Source organism: Opisthocomus hoazin, chromosome 4 (assembly GCF_030867145.1).
Source record: "Opisthocomus hoazin isolate bOpiHoa1 chromosome 4, bOpiHoa1.hap1, whole genome shotgun sequence".
NCBI classification, from domain to species: domain Eukaryota; kingdom Metazoa; phylum Chordata; class Aves; order Opisthocomiformes; family Opisthocomidae; genus Opisthocomus; species Opisthocomus hoazin.
In genome coordinates, this window is record NC_134417.1 from 38,128,118 (window position 1) to 38,150,522 (window position 22,405).

A 22,405-nucleotide genomic window follows, 5' to 3' on the forward strand; every position below is an offset into this window, starting at 1 on the left:
TTCAGAAAAAATCAAGGTAATGAAATGAAAAAATCTCTTTCATATGAAAAAATCTCTTAACTATTTAATGTAAATGAATTGTGCTATGAAGCATATTTCTGTCCTCCTCCTCCTATTGTGATAGAGATCAGCTGGAGAATTTCCAACCCTCAGCTTTGGTACATTGCTTAGGACACTTTTTATCAAGTCAAAATTGCAGGCTTTGGAAATTCATTTGCGAAAATTAACCTGCCAACTAGAATTTCAAAAATAGCTTTTTCAACAATTATTTGTTTACAACTGCTGTATAATGAAAGGCACAGTTCATCTCTCCTAACTTAAGAGTTACTTACAAGAGTTCAATAAGACTTTCCAGTGTAGCTTACAGTCCTTGCCGTCCTTTATAGCATTTTGAGAGAACACAAGCTTTAGAGTGACTGGCTCAGACTTTGACATACAAATTTTAAGTTGCCTAAGACATAGCAGATGAATGCTGTATAAGAAATTAAGCATCAGAAGACATACAGACACATATTTTAAAAGTCTAACCATAATTGTAGGCTGGGGGAGGAAACTTACTGACTGACAATTACAAGATTCATAAAACATGCGAGTACATCTGGAAAATTGAAAATTCTTTTAAAGTTTCCCTAAATTATGTCGCTGGAGGTGTGCCAGGCAACTCTTCCATTAAAATATATAGTTGTACAAAGTGCAACATCCCTCCAGTTACCAGAAACATGCTGCAGTTTTATGCTGGTCTCCAAATCTAAGAATTTAAAAACTAATTAAGCCTCTCATTGAGGAGATACTTCTAATGATTTATACTCAGAAAATACTTGTAATGATTTAAAATCCCTTCAGGTAACAATAAGTCTACACCAACTCCTAAAAATTGAGATAAGTGCTAATCCCCATTTGTGCAGCAACAATCTTTTTATCACATGAAAATGACAAACTTCTGACGGGAAACAAAAAAATACCAAAATGTGTTTAAATCTGATCTTGAAAAGAAGTACCTTTCTCTTCAGAAGAACTGAATCAACATATTAAGGTCCCATTATGTTACACTTAGGCAAGGACTGTAAGCATCCTGAAGTCTATGTGTCTGTCTGGTGCTTATACACAGCCAGCATCTTATAAAAATCCATGATTTTTAGTTTGCATAGGTTGTATAAGAGAAACAGATAAACAGAAGTAAATCTCTCAGATGTCCTGTAGAAATGAATGCATCCCTTATGTACATATTCCTATATGGTATTTCTGTTTAAGCTAATCAGATGACATTTGGACAACTTAACATTGATCCCAAAGGTATATTCAGGTTGATAAGGGCAATTACATAGCTATAGCCCAGGGAACAGAAGAGAAGATTACTGCATGAAGCCTACTGTGGAGATTCCCACATTGACCTTATTTGCCCACTTAGAGGTTAAGTGGGTAAAGGACTGGGGCACACTCTGAACTTTAAGGGCATGAGAGGCATCACTGACTTCAGCAGGGCTTCTCCCACACAAGCAGGGCTCAAAAATATTGCAACTACAACAACATTACTGAAGCAGATCCATTTGAGCTCGTCAGTATGTTGTTTGAAGTTTGCTGCCATAGTAATTGTTAAGAATCACAGGGTCCTAACACATTCCAAGAAAGTGTGTATTAATACTAAATATTACATAAAAGATTCAAATGCTGTATTGAATATTGTCATAAATGGGATAATTAATTAATGGGGATCTTGTATTGAATGTTGTTGTCACTTTGAAGCAATGAATGGTTACAGTAAACTGTGGGTACTGCCACAAAGCAAAATGAAGGAGTACAAAGATTCATCCTTGAAAGATGGAGTTCTTTAGACCACTGAGAATGAACATACTTCAGGTTTTAGAGCAGCTATTTTTGAAATTCCTTCATATTACATTGGATATTAGCAACTACATACCTTTTGGAAGGTAGAAATTTCTCCATAATCTCAGTTCATCAAGATCCTTCAGAGCAGGTTTGGAATTGTTCCATCCCCAGCATAGACTTTCTGTACCTATAACCACCACAAATTCTCCAGGCGATATCAGTGAATGAATAAATGCCAGGATTAAGGCGAGGATTTTCATCCTTTTTTTCCACAGACTATTATAAAAAAGCTTAACAGAGTTTGTAGCTTGACAGTACAGTAAAGTTGGATAAATGCCCTGTGTTTTATTTATACAGCTAAATTTCCTTTACGGTATTCTTTATGCAGCAAGGTAGTGTTCTCTGCTTCTGCTTCTCTGCAGTCAGTTTATACTTGTTAAGAGCTTACACATTATTTCTACCAAGGTAAAAACAGGAGAGCTGTGAAACATGGAGGGACTCAGGTAAACAAAATAGTCCCCCATTAACAAGGTAATTTTCCCAACTGCAGAGGCAAAACCCTGCTAAAATAGTGATTGATCCTTTACCTTGGGACATGTCCAAAGCACATTTAATCTTGCCACAAACTTCAATAGATTTTTGGATTAGGCCCTAATTAGTAATTACACTTGGTCTGACTGTGCTCGTGACAAACATCTGTTTAGCAATATTGATAACGGCATGTTTAGCAACAGCATCAGAACCCTGTCCACACGTACTGCCTGTGTTTTGAACAAGGTTCCGTACTGAAGTCAACAGGAGTAATTTTCCATGCTATTTTATGTACTAGCTCTGTCTCCTTTGGCACAGGAATGGAGTCAGCTATTTTACTAGGTTTTTCTAGGAACCAGCAAATACAAAATGAATGAATGCCTATTGTGAACTATAAAAAGAAGGCATACAAAGTAAGCCCAGTACGCCTGAGCTCCATCTAATGATGCTGTTACCTAGCCAAAGTGGAGCTGCAATACCAGGAAAGCACCTGAAGGAGGACAACCTGCTAGATTGGAAAGAGCACCTGGTAGAAACACAGAAGTAAGGAGGAGATCAGGTGCCCCACTCGATGTTTCTAAGCACACATTAACATCTGTGATCTATTCTCCAAATGAGAAACATGGTGAAGAAGCAGCCTGCACAAGTCCAGATGCAGACCTACTTTTCGCCCCCTCTTTTGACCTATCAGCAATGGAAATCTACAGATCACTGCTGATAGCCTACCAAAGCTCCACACTGGATACGGTTCACTCCTTTAAACTCCACTGGTAGGATGTTCTCCACTTCCATACACACACTGCCATGTAAAATTGCTAGGCTCAGCTATGTATTTTTTCCATTTCATCTTACAGGTAACTAAAGGGCTCAGAAGCAGGAGAATGTTGCATTTGTAAAACACTTCAAAATATACAAGTACACTAAAGAGAGATTCTTTAAGAAAGCTGCAGATGCACTGACATAATATTATCCCAGACTAAAACCCTTTGATGTAGAAGTCCTCTACAAGTAGAGAGCAAAAAAGCAGTCATAGTGAATGCTAATTGTAGTAAGCCCAAGACACTTTCTGTTGAGAAGAAAGCTTGTTAGCAATACTGTAATGCAATGCTTGATGCAACACAGCAGAGGACAGATTATTCTAAAAGTAATTCAATTTTTGCCTGACTGTGATTCTGTTTAGCCTAACAGGAATTTTGCAAGTGGTGTTATCAGAGTTCAGGTATGAGGATGCATCTGTAAGCCTTGACTTTCTCATCTCTGCTGCTTAAATGTCAAAACCTTCATCAGGCTGTTGGGAGAAAGAACCCAATATAAAAAAAGATGAAACCCATACCCTTGTATGCACTGGCAGAATAATTATTTCTTTGTTCCTCCTTTTAAAAGTAGCTTTCAAAGCTCTCTATTAATGTTCTATTTTTTCATCTATGGTACATCTTTCCTCTTTGAAGAAAAGATTTCCACCTATCTAAAAATTCAGTCTTGAAACTGGTGTTTTGGGGTTGGTTTTTTTTTCAGCCTTTAAACAATAATCCGTGGGAAAGTCAGACACTACCAAAATAAAGAAAAATAAACCAAACACTTTTTCCAAACATGAACTACACACTGGAGAACAGGCTACATCTTTATCATGAACCTCTGATCTACGTTTCATAACTCTGATTTAGGAAGCAACTCAGAAAGAAATTATAATCTTTTAACAATGGCTGCCCAAATATTTCCTGACCAACAACATTCTGCAACAGTCTGCAGCTGTTCATAGATTGTCTACAGACCACATGCAATTAGCTTCCCTCACTATAACACAGAAAAATTCAGCTACCACATTTTCTCCAGCATTTCCCATGTGTCCCAGTATAGAGAACCTCACCTGCAGAATTAAAATTCAGCAACGCTGTGATCATGCTTAATCCACTTTTACTGGCTTTCAACTTTGAAGAAAATTGCAAAGAATTCCAATCATTTTACCTTACATTTGAGACCAATGAAAAGGTTCATTGATCACTTGTTGCAGCTAACAAACACACCAAACTGAGTACAGCACATCAAAAAATCACTGTGAAGTTCTGTAAAGACCAGCAGCCAAATAAGTTATCTCCTTGATCTTTTATTGTTATTTGCAACTTCCTGGGACATTCTCTAGGTAAGAGGAGCTCTGCACCTACCTAAGCCTATTTATGCACCATTTTAAGACCTGGGCCTCAGCCTGGGATCAGTTATGACAAGACAGAAGATCTTGGCTGAAACTCAGCAGCACTCCTTCTGTTGCACTTGCCCAGTTTTCAAACGGTTCCAACACAAGATTTCAGATGAAGATATAGTGCAAACCTGACCCTATTACAGTCAACAGGATCTTTGCTGGTTATGTCATGTGTACTAGGAGACACCTCACAATCCAACAATATTAGCGTTAACCCACCTCCTCTGCTTCCTCAGCCTGCCTTCCTTCGCCCCATGTAGACTCACCCTCTCAGAAAAAAAATTGGTCCAAAATCCAGGCTTGACACAAATCCAGATTCTGAGTTTAAATGGCCCAGAAGGCAGAGGCAATGAATGCACCACACGGCAAACCCCACCTCAGCCCTCACAGCTCTTTCTAAACAGAGCAGGAACTCTGCCCAGAGGCTCACCTGCTATCTGGCCGCCCAGGCCTTCATCTCCCTGAGTGGCCACACCTGGGCCCCCGGCACCCACAGCCTCAGGGCCTCTTACCAGACCGCTGAGGTAAATAAACCTCCTTGGGTAATTAAGATCCAGCCAGCATCCTCTATACCTTTTGCATATTCTATATAAATTTAAAAGTGTTTAATACATGTGACTAAGCTTACTCATGACCAAGAAGCTGTAGGGGAAATGTTACAGTTAAAACCCTGGGCCTAAAATTTGACAGTGTAAGAATTAAAGAAGCTGATGTACAGACCGGCAAAACTGGAATTGTTACGGAAAAAACAGCCTTCACCAGGAAATTTGCTGTGTATTTCATGGCTCGTTCCCCACTGTGTTGCATGGTACTATTGCAATTGCACATCTTGTTTGCCAGTACTGAGCTAAAAAGCCAAATTTTGAGAGTCCCTACCTGGCATCTGCGGCCTCTGCTGCCAGCAGCTGTCCCTGAGCGCAGGGCCACCGATGTGGGACTACAGCGTGAAGTGATTCAGCGAGACAAACACACGCCCCAGCTACCAACGTGAGCTTGCATATGAAACCCATTCTCATCAGATCATTTGTGAAGGGGAAAAAAAATAATGTATTATTTTAGTAAAACTTAATCAAGTAATAGTTCTTCTTCTCTTTCTCCAGCCTGAAGGGGAGACCTTTTCCAGATGAAAGCACGAAACCAGGGCTACAATTTGCTTTATCCTCCCAGCTTTACCCATGCTCGAGACAGCTGCAGATGCAGTGACTGTCCAAGGCGGCATTTAGCAAGCAGAAACCAATCCAAAGCTGGAGGATACTTACCAAAAAAGAAGTGTCTTTTAGAAAAGCAATTTCAAAAGACTCATTAAATCACATGGGGGGGTGGGGGGGTTGGTACCACAGCCAGCAACGTCTCTGCTAACAGAACAGCTCTGGATGCAAGTCACTTTTAAGGACAGCTTCGTAGACTTGTTCTTGGTTTTGTAACCTTTATCTGAAGTATTGTAGGCCCCAGTTTGCCACCAGACATTTCCTATGCCAACCTACCTTCAGTTAAGGCATAAAAATGGAATTTAAGGGATTAACATTAATTGGGGTAACAGCTAAAAGTTTTGCCAAGTATCAATAAAGAACGGGAATGTGATGGGATCGAGCGCCGGGTTTACAACTCTCTGTTGTTACTGCACCACTACCACAAGCACGCTGTGCTGACGCTTGGTAAGATGGGTCCCTGAACTTGCATCTAAGCAGATGCTGAATGGATAAAGGTGAAGAGAAGGGATATAACATGGATGAAGTTTTATTATCCTCACTCTTCCTGCACACAATTGTTTCACACAGCTCTGCCACAGCCTAATCCTGGCTGTTAGTCCTAATCTATCAACCTTTGGGAGTCCTTATTACCACTAGTTCAATACAGAAAACTGTAACAAACCTATTAAAAAATAACTCTGAAATTTTCAGCTTTACAAAACACCTTTTCTCCAGCTGCCATGCCCTCCTTCCACCCTGCATCTCCCCCTTTCTTCTAATCCTGCCTTTTTCACACTGCCATGTTGGCAATTACTCCTTTCCCTTTGCATGCCACCCTGCCCCACATAAGTGGTTTGTACTGGCTACCTATTCCCAGTTCTCCTCCAGTATGATGGCATGCTCTTACTAAATCATACATTAGATTATAGTCATAATTGTAAATAATACTGAAAAAAAGCTACATAAATTTCAGGAAATAATCCCCTCTCATCAGAGATAAAATTGGTGTAGTATAGGAGTTAAAGTGACTTCAAGCTGCTGAAAGTAGCAATTATACCTGTTCAAATGATAATCCAATGTTGCTTCTCCGTAGTAACCTGAAGCTTTTACTTTGCAAAATAGGAACTGTATTAGACTCTTGAACTGAAAAAGCACTTGGCTTTGGAATGCTTCCATTTTTAACATTGTAAATAACTAATTGAGGTTGTGGAGAACTAAGAGACAAGTATCACCTACTGCAGGAGTTTCATGTGCCTACTTTGTACAAAGATCAGTGCCTATATATATCCAGAAATCTAGATATCAATCAGTGTCTAGCAAAACTACTGCACAAGTTGATAGGTTTTGTCTGTTGGAAGTAACAAGGGCAAGATCTCTGGGAAATTTTTCATTCAAAAAGAAAATTCAGGTATGTTAGAACCTTTAATCCTACCACTCATATGTAAAAGAGAAAAAAAGTCCATATGTTTCCGTTTGGTGTTTTGTAAGCAGAAGCGTCTGAGTGCTTAATTCAAAGTTACTTTTTCTTTAAAAATTATCCTTTTTTTAATGATTAAAAATTTTGCAAATCCAACACACCCCCCCCTCAAACATTTAAAATCAAATAAGACTTTCCTGGAATTTGGCCCAGAATATATATACACACATATGCGTATATATGTGTGTGCATGTATAAATTCGTACATAAATTTTCTGCAGTTTCTAGGAAGCCAAAAACCATTTTATATCAAATATAATATTCAGAAAGAAGTATAATAAAATAATATCTGTATTTTCAAATACTATTATGGAAACATAAGTGGAGGTGTGGAAGTATAGAGGTCACACTAAAAGAAACCAATCTGTGTGGCATATGTAGTTGTTTACATAATTAAAGCGTCTATTATTATGCATATTTACAAGGAAAACAAATTATGACTGTACAAATACTTCATTTGAATTATGTGGCATAACAATACAAATAATGTTTTTCACATTTTGCATGCATAGCTTCGTATCTTTTAAAGGAAAACTGAGATACTTTGCCAGTGGGATTTGCCAGCAGAAATTTCTGAGCAGCAAGGGAACCTGCCCCACAGGTTTTCTGTTTCTGTCTTTATGCCTAAACAGGTCTAGTCCCCTCTCCGTCGCTCCCCTTATCTTAGCCTGCCCACAGATGAGGCACGTCCTCTTCCCTACTGTCCCTTACATTTCCCAGCTTCTCATGGACCCACTCAAGCTCCTACTTTTCCTCTCCATCCCTCACCACTCTCTCAACCTGGCTGACTACTTGTGCACTCGTCGTTTCAGTCTATACCTATATCTTTCCTGGCTCTTGCCTTGTCTTCGTTTGAATCATGCCTCTTCCTCCTCCATCTACCCCAGAGGGTGGTCACTGTGTACATACACAGAAGAGTGAGGGTCCCTGGTGCCACCTCTGCCATTTCCCAAAACAGGACAAGTTAAAAGCTAGGCTTTCAAGGGGGGACAGAAATAATCTGATATCCCTAAAAGAGGGAAGAAGATGTGGGCTTACCTTGGAGTAAGCAAGATTCTTATTGCCACAAGGAAAACTTCCTAACAGTGTGTGCTAAGGCAGGGATAGTTAAGTTGAACGCATAGCACGAGGATACTGCGGCATTAGTGCTGCTGGAGTTTTTCAGGAAGCACTCAGACAAATACCTGTCAGATGTGACTCAGATAAGCTGATCCTGTCTATGTGCAGATGACTTTATGAGGTTCCTTTCACACCTTTATTTTCTGTGAATCTTCAGGGGATGTAACTGTTTAGAGTTGCCAAGTATACATGTGCCAACTACATTTCTCAAAGGCTTGGAACATAACCAAACATGGGTGGATTGTCACAGGATTACCAGAAGAGACATCTCAGACACAATGTTCCTATTCCTCATCAAATTAAAGGCTTTGTTCTTAAATACGGGTTGTCTTTAAAATGGGAAAAACTATTCCATATTTCTCTATCCTCCTCAGGAATCACAGAAATATTTTGGCTGAAATCATCTTAAAAAACGTCCAGGAATAGGTAGCGAACCAAGTGGAAATGCTAACAGCAGCAAAGGTCTTAAGATACAAAATACTGGGCTACTTCAGTTACAGAAGGTTCTACAAGCCCTGCCGGTGTTTATCCCTTGGATTCTCACAAAATGGAGAAGCAAAGAGAGAAATATCTCACAACTTCACAGAATCCCTTAAGCTTCCTATGTGCCTGTTCAAAAGGGATTAGGAAATAAAATGGAGCAGGAAGCTTCTCAAAATTTTGAAAAAAACACTTGGGTCAACCCCAAAACTGCTATTTTTTTTCCCATGTCTGACTGAATTTTAAGATCTTTTCCATTAGCATAACTGCCATTCTTTGTTTTGGTTCTTCTGTCTTTGTTTGCTGTTTTTATTCACCCTTTGACTTGGAGTTGGAAGAATTCATCTGACAATATAAAGTATAGAAAGAGGGAATTTAACTGACATCAATTTCTATGAATTTTGTTTTCTTTTTAACTAATCCAGGTGTACGAACTGAATAATGCTCTGGAAGCAGATCTTTGTCAAATGTCACAGCAAGCACACTGCAACCCATGGGGTAAAAAAAAAAGAAAAAAGGGAAAAAAAAGGGAGAGAAATAGATTAAGCCTTTTGTTCTGTTGAGTGGGTAGCTCAGAAGCCTACTCATTTTAAAACCATAATGCACTTGATTGATTGAGAAAGCAGCTGTCCTTTATTTTGTTTTGGTTGTGTTGCCAGGTACGGACTACTATGGTTTGACTGGTGCTCACTTCACTCCCTTTCATGTTATCATTACTACCAGCAAAGGTATGGATGGTGGCCAGTAAAACACGATTTAGCCCTTTTACCTCGTCTTTTTTTCAGTTCAGAATAGATGTTAATGAACACCTATGTAGCTAAATATTTCCTTTCTTCCCCCCATCTGATTTCTGCCTATCCCTTTTCCAATTCCATCTGAAAAAAAATGGAAATTCCAGTCCATCTGTTTGAGCCTGACTCTCATTTACACTATGGTGGTTTTCTACCATTCTGGAAATATAAAAGAGCTTTGAAGTACACATAAATAAATTACTCTTACACTCACTTTACAGCTGGTTTGTACTGCCAGATGGTATAAAGAGGTCTCAGTATAAAGTAGAATCAGGCTACTGTCTCCAGGGGCTAAGCTTCTCAAAAGAGAAAAATAACCAAACACAAGCACTAAAAAATGAAAAAGTAATAGCTATTTTTAATAAGATTTCTCTTTTCAGGTGCCAATTCCAGTCTTGGTTTCTCCAGAATTGAGGGAAATTGCATAAGAATTTTTAGTTTGCCTTGCAGGACTGATTGGAAAAAAAAAAAAAAGAGACCAGTTTGGATACAGTATAATTAATATCAGCAAGGGCATGGAGCATACCGGGCTCAATTTTAGTGTCTTTCTCTTCTGCTTTCTGTGCCTTCTTGCTGGTTAGCTTGGGAGTCATATCACACAGTTCATAATTAATCAAGCATTGTAAACTACACTGTTAATTTGCTCGTGTAAGGGCTTCTGAATCTGATGGAACAAGCTTAAAAGCTGCTGGTGATCATGTTTACCCACACGTAACTCTGTTTATCTCCACAGAATTACTTATGATGCACCCTGGTAAACATCATATCAAAAAGAGACCCCAAGAACACATGCTGAACATACTAATTTTTAACACCTGTTTGAGGTTTAGCATGCTTTCATTTCCTTAGGGAAACCTGGGGCTACTTTGCAGTTTTTTTAATTTAGAAAGTAACTGAAATTCACCTATATACCCTAACAAATGCCTGTTGCATCAGAAATGAATGACATCATCATACCAATGAGGTAAAATTCTCAAGACACTGGCCAGATTAAAAGTACAGATCTTGTGCAGTTCTTAATTCAGTAAAATTCGGTGGTGCTTCATGGTCAGAGGGAAATACTCCTTCAGTAGCATGTGTTTCTACTGTGTCCTTCATGAAAGAGTCAAAGGGTGCTTTACAATCCAATCCAATGCTGGATATAACCTTTTAAATAAATAAACTGTGGTTTAAGGATTTAGAAAGCACTAGATCAAAGAATGTAATCTTTGAGATCTAATAACTAAGGTGATGGGTCTAGCATAAGGACATGAGCAGAATAGAACAAAGGTTTGCCGAATATCCACAGTGCCTCTTGGGTTAAAATCATTACAGAGTCATTCTAAATCCATAGTTAGGGGGCAACCCTCAATTTCTCCTCTTGCTAAGAATCCAGCATGGACTTAAAAAACAAACAGAAACCAATATATTCAGGGGAAGAAACTCCATCTTTCAGCCTTTTTTTTTGTTGTTTGAGTATTCAAAATCCAGGTCTTATTTTCTGAACACCTGCAAATGAGTCCATTGCTCACCCCTCCAAGATTTCAGATGTAGCCTCCAGGCTTTTGACAACACCACCAGCACACCCCCCCCCCCCCCCTTCCTCTGCCCCCGACTCCTATTCTCCAGTATTAACTGAGTGAAGTTGGAGAACTAGCTTATTTTTTTCAGCTGTACATGTCTATATCCCATTGAGGCCAGGTGAAATCCAAGCCTTTAGCCTCACTTAGTCTAATACACTATACGGTGCTCATGTGACCTTTCCCGCTAAGTCTGTGGGGACACTCGTGGATGTGCTTAAACAGTTTCATGATCACCCTTCAAATAAGCAACAGCACTAAAACAAACAAACAAAAAGATAACCGTGTTCAGAGCCATTGCAAACCCTTATAAACTGTTTTAGAGCACCCCAGTTTGTCTTCTGTCAGGCTTTGAAATTGTCAGCTTTGCTCATCAACTTGCACACACAGATCTTCTTGTCTCCACTGGTGAGAAGCTGGAGCAGGTGGTGAATACTGGATACAAACTTCTGGAGAAACCTTCTTATCTTTCTTTATTTCCCACCATCGGCATTAAGACGCACAAACCATCACTTCTGCCTACTGTTCAACCAGCATCTTGTCAAATCTGGCTGCAAGATTAAGCTTCCCCCATTCTGAATTCAATATTGCAACCCTACGGATATAAGAACCAAGCCGGAACATTCTGGTTTTGGGAGCTGTTTTTTCCTCTTACTGGACAAAATTGTTTCAGCTCTGAGATCGCAGTTTGCCGTGACTATAATGATAAATGATCATGAATGACACTAAGTGAAATGAGTTTGATGTTCTCTGCTTTATTCTTCCACATTTGAAGCCACTTTTACATTTGCCACAACTTTCAACCTTTCCTCCAAAAGACTGGGAGCTTTTTGTTTGCAGATATTATTTCTGCTTTGTATAATCCATGTGAAGAATGTGAAGCACGTTTTGTACACAGAAAGGTATGGGCACAGTGGTAACACTTAGGACCAGAAATCTTGCAATAGCTGTTTGTTTCCTAGAGCAGCATAATTCTCCTTTATTCCAGAATATTTTATTTCACTTTAAACGGAACAATTTTCACAGGAAACCTTTCAATTTTTCCTTCATTAACAATGTCCGAGCAGGAAAAAAAAAATACCATATGAAAGATTTTCTCTCGTGTGCGTCAGGGCCTAATCCTGCTGTCAAAGAAGACTGAAAACATTCAGGCCTTGCTGGAACAGAGTCCTGCCTAACCAAGCCAGCGGGAAGTCCAGGACTCTGGAAGTATTCAGCACTTGGCAGCATCTGGTTCCAGTACCAACAGCTATAGCCACCACGACAGTATCTCAGAACTGCCAGACTCAAACATTATCAGAGTTAATTGTATCTTTAGCCCTTTTTTATTTTTAAAGCTGGATTCGGTAACAATCAGGCACAATTCTCTACTGTTACAAATGAAAAAAAAAAAATGAGAGTCTTTAGTGCGACATACTATGAATAAATGGAAGCTGATGCTAGTTTGCCATTGATGGGAGACAATGTGATTTTAAGTCATAAGCTTGAAATAAGGATATGACATATTTTAGTTATTAATATTGTTGTTTCAGTCTTAGTTTGCTTTAGTCTTAGTATATGTTGCAAATTCCTGTTTTTACAATTTTTTTTCCCCGAAAAAGATGGCTTCCAGAAACAGGCTAAAGCCTCCAGTTTAAAAAAAAAAATCAGACTTTTTATTGCAGTAAAACTCCTCCATACTTCATTGCACATGAAACATGAGCAAAGCTCAAGTAAAAGCTGACTTAGACCTTCACAAGTTGGCTCAGTAAGTGGAAAAGCAGTTAGAGATGTAAACAGTTTAGTGAAAAGGACAACATTCTGATACAGAATTATGTCCTACAATATGTCTAACAGCAGCTGTTGTGTAATACTATTAACATGACTTTCAGTAATCTGCTCGTAAAAACCTCATGCTCTGTTATTTTCTATTGCTTGAAACTCTTGTTTCCATAGCAGGGGGTGACTAAAAAACCACTTTTGTCTTTTACTGTTGCCCTTATAATATTTCCTTTTTGGAAGTGCCATTACACAGCTGGATTGTGTCTTCTAAACACACATGAGTCCGAGATCCTTGAAAATGCTAGAAACTTGTAAAACAAAAATTACTTGATGGAATCAGTGACTGAAGTACCATGAAGTTCCTTTCTAACACTTTTTTTTTCCCCTTTTACTTAAGGACCTGTTTCTCTTTACAATGCCCTTCCCCATCCGTGGGTTCCAAGCCCCATCCTGGAAAGAGCTACCTATGGGAATAGATCATATTTAGCAAGCAGTTTAGGTAACGCTCACTAGAAATATCACAGGATCAAAAATTATTCTCGCAAGTAAGATTTTGCAGCACTTCTTATCAAACTATTGTATTTCTTTTACAGTAAGGTGGTACAGAAAAGTCCATCAAGACAAGAAAGCAATTCGTGTCCTACCCTGTAAATCCTCACTGACGTGAGCAAAGGGCATAGGACAGCTGTGCAACTGCACCAGAGAGCGAGATCCGCTGCTGAGGCTCTCATCTCTGAAACACGTTTCCCAACTTTAAGGATATGCACCGGTGTTAATGACATCAACTGCTATTACCCATGTGAGTAAAAGGAACACTACGCATAAAAGCTTGTTGGACCCAATTTTGCTATAATATAGCATGGCATATACAAATTGTACCACTCAGATAGAAAAAACAGGCTTATTACTAACTACAAAATGTGTTCTAAACAGCTTAATAAAATTTAATTTATATCATTTGCCATGTAAGCACGGCTTGGAATAAGGACTTTCGGGTCCCCCCTCCCCCTTTTTTTTCAACTTTCCCCCACTACCACTTTTAAAAATGGCTAGAAATTTAGAACAGTCTCTTGATCTTCAAAATTTTCTTTTGATCTAACAGTTAGATAAAGCTCTCCTATGGAACAGCCTACCAGTCAACAGAGAATCAGCAGCAAATATCAACAACTAATCTTTCGCTTTTGAAGAAACAGTCCTACATATCACAGAGGTTTCAAAGCCAATGATAAAACAAAAACCCTGAAGCTATAGTCCATTTACCTGTAGCCCTGACATTCTCAAAAAATAGAAAGTGTTCAAGAGCCTTGAGTTACTATCTCTAATCCTTATAGTCAGTTCTAATTACAAGAGTTTGCATTGCAATTATTTGGCTAGCATTTAAACAGACTTTGTTATATTTATCAGCAATGACAGTTACTCAATAGGTAAGTTGCACCAGATCCTGCAAAGTGTTATTTACGTGAGGAGTCCTGTTGAGTTCAGTATTATTCTGTGAACCCGGAGATTTAGCAGCTGCGGGACTTTCTATATGGGCTTGAGCAATTTGCTGACCAACTTTTAAGTACATATTTAAGTCCCACTAACTTTAATGAGAGATAAACATGCATATATTCTGAACCGACTGATCTGAGGTTCTTCCCGCCCTTTTTACAATTTCAGAGTAAGAAGCAGCATTACAAGCAAATGCCGCTGAGAGATGTAAATCACAGGAAAAAAGAATATTTTGCCACATCCTCATCTAATGTTGAAAACGCTAGAAACAACTTGTCTTCGATTGTCCTTCTATTTTCTTCCATTTGAGCCGCAGTTCAGATGAGAGAAGAAGAATAAGTCTTGTTACAGCTACAGGTCAGTGTAAGAGGCTCAGCACAGTCACTTCTATGTACGGTACATATAAAAGTGGCCCAGATTGGTATTTAGTTTATCAGTCTAGAATCTAGGAAACACAGCAGAGGCACTTGAATGTAAATGCATTGCCAAAAGATAAAAATCTACATCACTGGATGAGTGTCGCTTGCCCAGCAATTTAAAGGTCATCTGACATACTTTATTTTTCTCTTAGAATTAGAATAATAGTGAATATACACAGAGTGTAAATCACATCTTTTTAAAGATTTGACCCCTTAATTGGCCTGACCCACAAACTAACACGAGACAGTACAGTAGCACAGAATGGAAAAGAATAAAGAAATTTAATAAGAAAAAAAATGAGTAAAGATGTTTTTAGAGAGCTGATTTCAATTAAAACACAATTTTGTTGTGAAAACAAGAAAAGACTTTTAAAGCATGAATGAAAATGATAAAAATCCATCTTTTCTGCTGTAAAAACAAAAGTCAACAGAGAAATGCATTCTTTTGCTGGAATCCAGGTCTAGGATGAAAGAATTTACATATATTAAATTAACGAGATCCAAACTCCTCTACAACAAATATTTATACTGTAAAATATTACAGCCACATTCCTGCATCTCCTTACAATAATAATTCTTAAGGACACAGCATACTAGAGAGCGTATAAACCAGTGGGTTTTTGCGGAGATGGAATGCTTCATTATCAGAGTACCAGCTTGTTCATAAATATTAAAAAATATGTTTTTGAAGTTTTTCAAACATGATTTTTATTGTTTACATTGTCTCTCTACTACTGAAAACAACAGTCAGTGAGTACCTGTCCATAAATCTTTCTCTCACACTCTCAAGCTGCAGAAAACAACTGCTGGTGACTGTAAAGGACAACAATGTCTGTGCTGGACATACGCTAAGCGGACAAGGGGACAAGTATTCTGACCTTACTTATGCAAGTAGTCATGCTTACAGTGATGGGTCTAATTCTTGCTAGAGAGAACAGGATTTGTCCCAAACTGTAAACAAAAGGGCACAATTCTCGCTGTATTATAAAAGTGGGTCTTACATTTATGTGTAAGGTGGTTCTTTTCTGTTTGTACATGTTGTAGGCACTTTTGTATATTAGATTAGATATGGAAACAGGTATTTGAAGAGAAAAAGACCTTCCCTACTATGACAAAAAGAATCACTTAAAGATGGTCAAGACAAAACTAACATTACAGATCTGATCTTTATTTGGTAAAAATTAAACTCCTGGATATGTATTGATGCGCATTACAAAACAACATGGACAACAGCTCAAACTTCTGAAAAGTGACTCATGAGTTATGGAAATGAATGGCTTCTCTGAAACATTTATCCCGCTGCTCTATTGTTGTTAATCATGGGGAAAAAAACAAAACAAAATTTAAAAAAGCAACAAGATAAAACACAGAACAAGAAGACCCACCTTGGCTGCAGCAATGTATCAGTCTAACAAATTGGGCTTCAGAGCAGAACTCTCTATGGGAAAAGAGCGCATGTTTACCCTTGCATAAATAGCTTTTACTAGATGATGAGATCACATGGAGGATACCATTGAAATATAGAAAATAAACACAGTTAGCAGGTAGAAAGAGAACTCAAACATGGCAATAATAACTGCACACGCCAGCTTATTTGAAGAAGAATGTTACCCAATTTACTTCCTCTCAGTTTACAGAGATCTAATTTAAGCTGCCCCCCCCCCCCCTTCTGTTTTACTATATTTGCAAGAACCAGTGAACACAGAAATGTGCAGCCAGCCTGGGCCCTCAGGCCGGTGGATCAAGATGGCAGGCTGGCCTGGGCTCCCCCGGGGACAGCAGAGCCAGAAGGGTGATTGGACACAGTGACCTGTCTGCATGAGATGAGACAAAAACAGGAGGGCTGTAATGCTGATGAACTAACCTGTCACTCACAAGCTCAGGTCTGAAAAAAAAAGAAAGAAAGAAAAAAAGAATAAAGAACAAAAAAGGGGGGAAAAAAAGAAAAAAAAGAAGAGAAAGATACAGTACAGATTTTAGAAAGTATAGAAGGTAGAGAAAATACACCATAATTGGAATAATGAGATGACACATTTATTTACCTGTTCATTTAGATGGGCTCAGGATATATAAGGAATATGGCATAAAAATCTAGATAATAACTTCTATGAGAGCAAAACACATTTGAAGAAATAACGGGTATTATGGTTCAGTGTGCAAGGAAGGATGCTACAGACTATTGCTGACAGGGACTGGGGTTTCATTCCAAACACTCCAGTTATGAATCAAAATCACAATGAGCAATGAGCTTCTAGATCTTGACACGCTAGGCAAGGAGGTTGTTCTTCAGAGTACTTGGCTGTTTAATTGCTTGCTTGGGGGAGGAAAAATCCAGAGGGAAAGTATACAAGCAATTCTGCACCTTGGAGCCTGTACACCCAGGTGCTAGGTAATAGGATTGTAGCACTCTGCCTACCATAGCCATCACCAGTGGGAGCCACTGTGGACACTGGTGCTTGGAGATAGATGAAATCAAGAATATGAAAAAAAGTGGAAAATGTATTTAATGATGAAAAAGTACTTGGTTTTCAAAACGCCTTTAAATCAGCATGCTCCTGCTCTTACTTTCGTGTCATACACAGACTAGTGTTTGAACTACAAATAACTGCTAGTGTTTCTGATCTCCACTGGAGCAGAGATGCACATGTATAGTTTGGATTTTTAATTAGGCAAGTTCACACTCCCTTAGCAGCAAACAAGACTGAATTTAAAGCTAATCGGCAGAATTAGTCAAAACAAAATTTAGTTCTCACAGCTGGAAAAAAACAAAATTCTGAAACAAAAAGGCCAAATGACGAAGATTTATTTAAAGTTTTTGCTTTCGGAGGTTTAAAAGTTAACAAGGACCCTTAAGAACTTTTTCTAAAACAATAGTGTCAGGAAAGAAATGTCTCTTCTAAAAATATGCACATACTGAATATGCAAATCTGTATTATTTATCAATATTAAATATAGACTTATAGTGTGGAAAGATTTTATGGTATAGGGTTTGTCTTTTGATAGTTATTTTCTCTTGCCAGGTGAGTATTAAAGTCCATCAAGAAAGTGTATTTCTATTTTCAGCAGCATATGGTAATTACACTGACTGGTCTGTGCTTACCAAGTTTTAAGTAACTCTTATTATACAACCAGAAAATACATAATCTTTACCTGAAAAAAAAAATGAACAATTTGTTCTATCTTCACATGTAGCTAATAACAACCAAACACTGGACAATTAAAACAAAAACATGCTTAACCATTTTGTGGATTTAGAAACACATTTGGATGTGCACACCTACGCATATGCCATGTAAATATCCACACATACAGATCTAAAGAACATATTAAGTTGCACGATAATAATATCCATAAATTCTGACATAAAAACCCCACAGTTAGTCACCTAAAACAGCAAAATGTATTTTTCTTTGAAGTGCATGCCCTTGTTATTGATTTTTAGGAAATGAAATATACTAACACACGATATAAACATTTTTCCAGACATTCACTGAACTTTTGTTTAATTGATGAAATATGGAATGTTACACACAGAAAATACATGCTCCTACCCTTTCCAGCCTCAAAACCACTTTCCGAGAGCTAGAAAGCTCTAAACATAAAATAGCTAACTTACACTTTCTTATATGCCAAAGCAAAAGTTACATTAAAGAGATATTACAAGCTTTGAGATTTATCAAGGTTTCAGGGTACATTTTCCATCAAGTGTACTTGCTCAAAACCTTGCCATTTTATCTGCCTTCCAATTATGAAATATATTTCTTGAAGACTGAACAAGTTTACACAAAAAGGTAATTAACCCGCTCTAAAATACATATTTTCACACAATGTAATACTGGCAAACACACCCCACTTTTCAGGTATAAGCCAGCCTAATAGAAAGCTGCTAATGTTTGGGGGGGATTTTTAATGAAAAATGTATTTTCTATTTTTAAAATATTTAAAGCAATAAAAGTCTGTGGTAAACATGGTATTACATATTTGACATTTTCCATCCAGAAATGCATTACTGAGTACGATGGTATTAATAAACCATGTGCTTTGAGGGACTTCTGTGCTTTGCCATAATTTAGTTGAAAACAGTGTGTAGGATGTGTATTTTTCCACCATTGTATCAACATATAGGAAACACAAATACTATGTCATCACCTCAGCAGCATGCGTTCACTACACTGGAAACATATGCAAAAAACCACAAACTTTTGAGAGTTCAAAAAATACCCTTTGCCAGAGACTGATTTACAAGTCAGTGGTTAATGAGAAAGTGTTGAGCACTTAAAATTTTGTTAGAAAAAGAAAAACAGACACCCTCATCCGACTCTGGCTGCATTCATAGGAAAACACCCCTCCCTGCACAACAGGACAAAATAATTTAATTTCTTTCCCTACTTCAGGTTATTATCTGAAGCAAATGAAAAGACAATGATTCTTCTCTCTTCTGGCTTAAGCTAGAAACAGCACGGTTAAAACACACAGATAAAAACTACAGACTTATCAGAAATCACAAAACAGAAAGAGAAGGACTCACTGACCCATTTGGAAGACAAAGACGACAAAACGGAAAAGCTCTAAAAATCAGCTCGTGAGGCCTTTGAGAGATATTCTTCTGGCATTTCATCACAGCAGCCCCAGACCAGTTCACTTCCCTGGATACAGGGAGGGAGAACTAAATAGAGCTGTTTATTAAAGCTGTTGTGCTGGATTGCATTAGGAAGCACGAGCAGACCACCTGGACCTTTCAGATTGTGGCAGTGTTTAATTTGCAGGCTGCCCCTCTGCAGCAGCAAAGACTACTACATTTACCAAGCTCAATCACACATTATCTGGGTTAGGAGTAAAAGAAGAAAAAAGAAAAAGAAAAAAAAACAACCCACAGCCTGTAGTACAGGAATACAGTCAATATAGAAATAATGAACAGCATTAGAAATAGAAAGCAACTCCCCAGCAAACATAACACTTTCACTCCTCAGTTCTTCTACTTCAGCACATTTAAACAAAATACAACAGTAAATTAATAAATAGATTGATCTGGCAAAGCTCAGACTAAATTATAAACCGGGTTTATTAGAAGAAAAGCATGGTATTTTAGGTTTAACTAGTGATTCCCTCGCCAGATTATTGTGGTTCTTTTGCCTTTTTCACTTTCAGTACTACACTCACTGGTAGCTGAAGATACAGATAGAAAGATGGTACTGTAAATATGAATTATGTGAATCATATGGTTAGACCCTTGTGAAAAAAAAAAAAATAAAAGGGGAGTTGAGAAATGGCTGACTCCATACCTGACCAATTACAGCTTGCATGGTCCCTGTGTCCTGCTGAGCTGAAAGATCGCAATCCATCATATGTAGTCTTTGAAAAGGAGAATGGGGGTTTCTGGCATGCATCTGTCAATCAACTTCTGCACTCACAACCATCACCAAAAGCAAGGGAAAAAAAGTCAAGCTGCTCCACCAAATAGGATGAAACAGTCATGTGACCTTCAGCACACTCACACACATTCATACTTCCATACAACGTATGAATTTTCTGCAGATATGAAATGACATTGACAAATACCCAATACCAAGTAAATAAAGTGAGACAAACAGCTACTCACCAAAGACAAAACACTTGCTGTAATCTTCAGCTTAAAGATTTAATAAACCTAAAAGGTATTTTAAACTGAGGCTTTTCTTTTGAGCCTAAACTTTTCAGATAAGGTGATATAATTTTATATATGCAGACAGTGGTCAGAACTTTAACCCCTCGCGTCCTCTCGCAGCCTCTATTTTTTATTCCCCCCTTTGTACTTCTACTTTATGGCTGTTTGAGTTCCTGATTTTTTTTTCTTCAAGTTTGTTTTGTGTGAAAGTGAAGAAGCCTGCTTTGCCTTCTTTGGATGTGCACAAATTATGAGAACTTGATAGAAGAAAATTGCTAACAGGAAAAAAAAGAGCAGGGGCTGAGAAACCTGCGTTTGTACTCACAAGCCAAAATGTGTCTCACTGCTTTACTCCACCAGAAATCAAGTGTTTTCTTTATTGGAAATATATATTTAAGTATTAGTTTATGCGAGCTGTGATGAGCACTCAAAATATAAAATATTCAGACTATGTAAATCCTACTTACAGAATCCTTTCCATTTTGAAGGTTAGCAGAGTTTTGGTTCATTCACTGCTCCACTGAACTGACATAAAATGTTGTTACTTATGAAGGGAAACATTACCATTTTTTCTAATGGAAGCCGTTTGTTTCATATATCTTCCCCTCTGAGTTAAGATTTGCAAGAATTTCCGAGACTATTTTTTCTCCTTGTCAAAATATATCAGCCACTCGTCTCCAAAAACTGAGTATCGTGAACAACACGCTGCAGCATTGATTGCTGGTATGTTATTGGCCACTGATTGCTGAAGGGTGACATTAATGTAACCCGGTAGCACTTTAACCCTTCGAAGATCAATACAGTCCTCTGGCAATATAGTAGAATAACAGCCCGTATAATTTTTGCTGTATTACAGCTTCATATAAATACTAGCCCATCTTTCTGCCCTCCTAAAATTATATTTCTGTTACTAGTGCAAACAACCTGCTTTTTAAAGACTGTCAGAAGCAAAGATGTAGAAAAAAGCAGTCTACTCTCTAAGCTTCATATAATGCACAGTTTCCATTTTAAGTAAGTTTCTGGCTATATTTTGAAGTGATTATCTCATTTTTAAAGGTATTGACAATATTGATCTTAGCATGTGATAGGCAAAGAAATGTGAGCATATCAACAATACTCCAACTGTAGGCACAGCACTTGCCAGTCTAATATTTCCTACAATGTAATTTTAAGATCCAGCATCTAGAAGTGTTTGGAATGTGATGGAGCGCATGTGTCTGTGTATGTGTATGTGTATGTGTATAAGCACGCATGTACAGGAGAGAGAGAATCCAGGTTGAGGGGAATGCAACGGGCAGGGAATATCAAGTTTGCATTTGTTGAGTTTCTATAGTACAATTTTTTTTTAATTGCTAAGAAAAGAGTTAAGAAAGGAAGTTTTGGAACATATATCAAAAATCAGAAACAAAAAAAGAATTCACACATAGATGCACAGGGACCTAGGACTGCTCTTAGGCCAACACAATATTTCAGCCTAAAAAGTTTTTCAAATCAAGCATTTTTGGAGACATATACAATATCAACACTGAAACTCTGCCTCTGGGATGAGAAAAGAGTACTTGAAATGATGCTTCCAACATCTGTTCTCCATTTCACTTATAAACATAATTAAAATGCACCATTTGTGCTGAAATCTTATCTGCTTCTTACTCATGAAATAAAATACATTGAACTAATACCCTGGGCTGCCTTTTGGTCAGCTGAGAATTTGCTGTGGTCTCATCCCTCAGGACGATTCTATGGAAAAACCAGGCAGTGTTGTGAAGGCCATAATCAACATCCATATCATCGCAAGCAATCCAAAATACAACTGGTAAATGGGGGAGTGAATAGAGGAGATTGCCTCAGCTGTCTCCAGGAAAGCAGACACGCTGAAGGCAAATACTGTATATGAATCTGAAAGGAAAGTTAAGGATGTT

At 38.1% G+C, this 22,405-nt stretch overlaps 1 protein-coding gene across 1 annotated transcript in view; it reads right to left on the bottom strand.

Moving 5' to 3' along the window:
• The window catches only part of POU6F2 (POU class 6 homeobox 2), a 318,779-nt gene extending 298,550 nt beyond the window's left edge, over positions 1 to 20,229 (bottom strand). Inside the window, exon 1 of the mRNA XM_009943048.2 lies at positions 20,125 to 20,229. Coding sequence (XP_009941350.2) covers positions 20,125 to 20,229 — 105 coding nt within the window. The remainder of the gene's footprint in view (positions 1 to 20,124) is intronic.
• Positions 20,230 to 22,405: the final 2,176 nt, after the last annotated feature.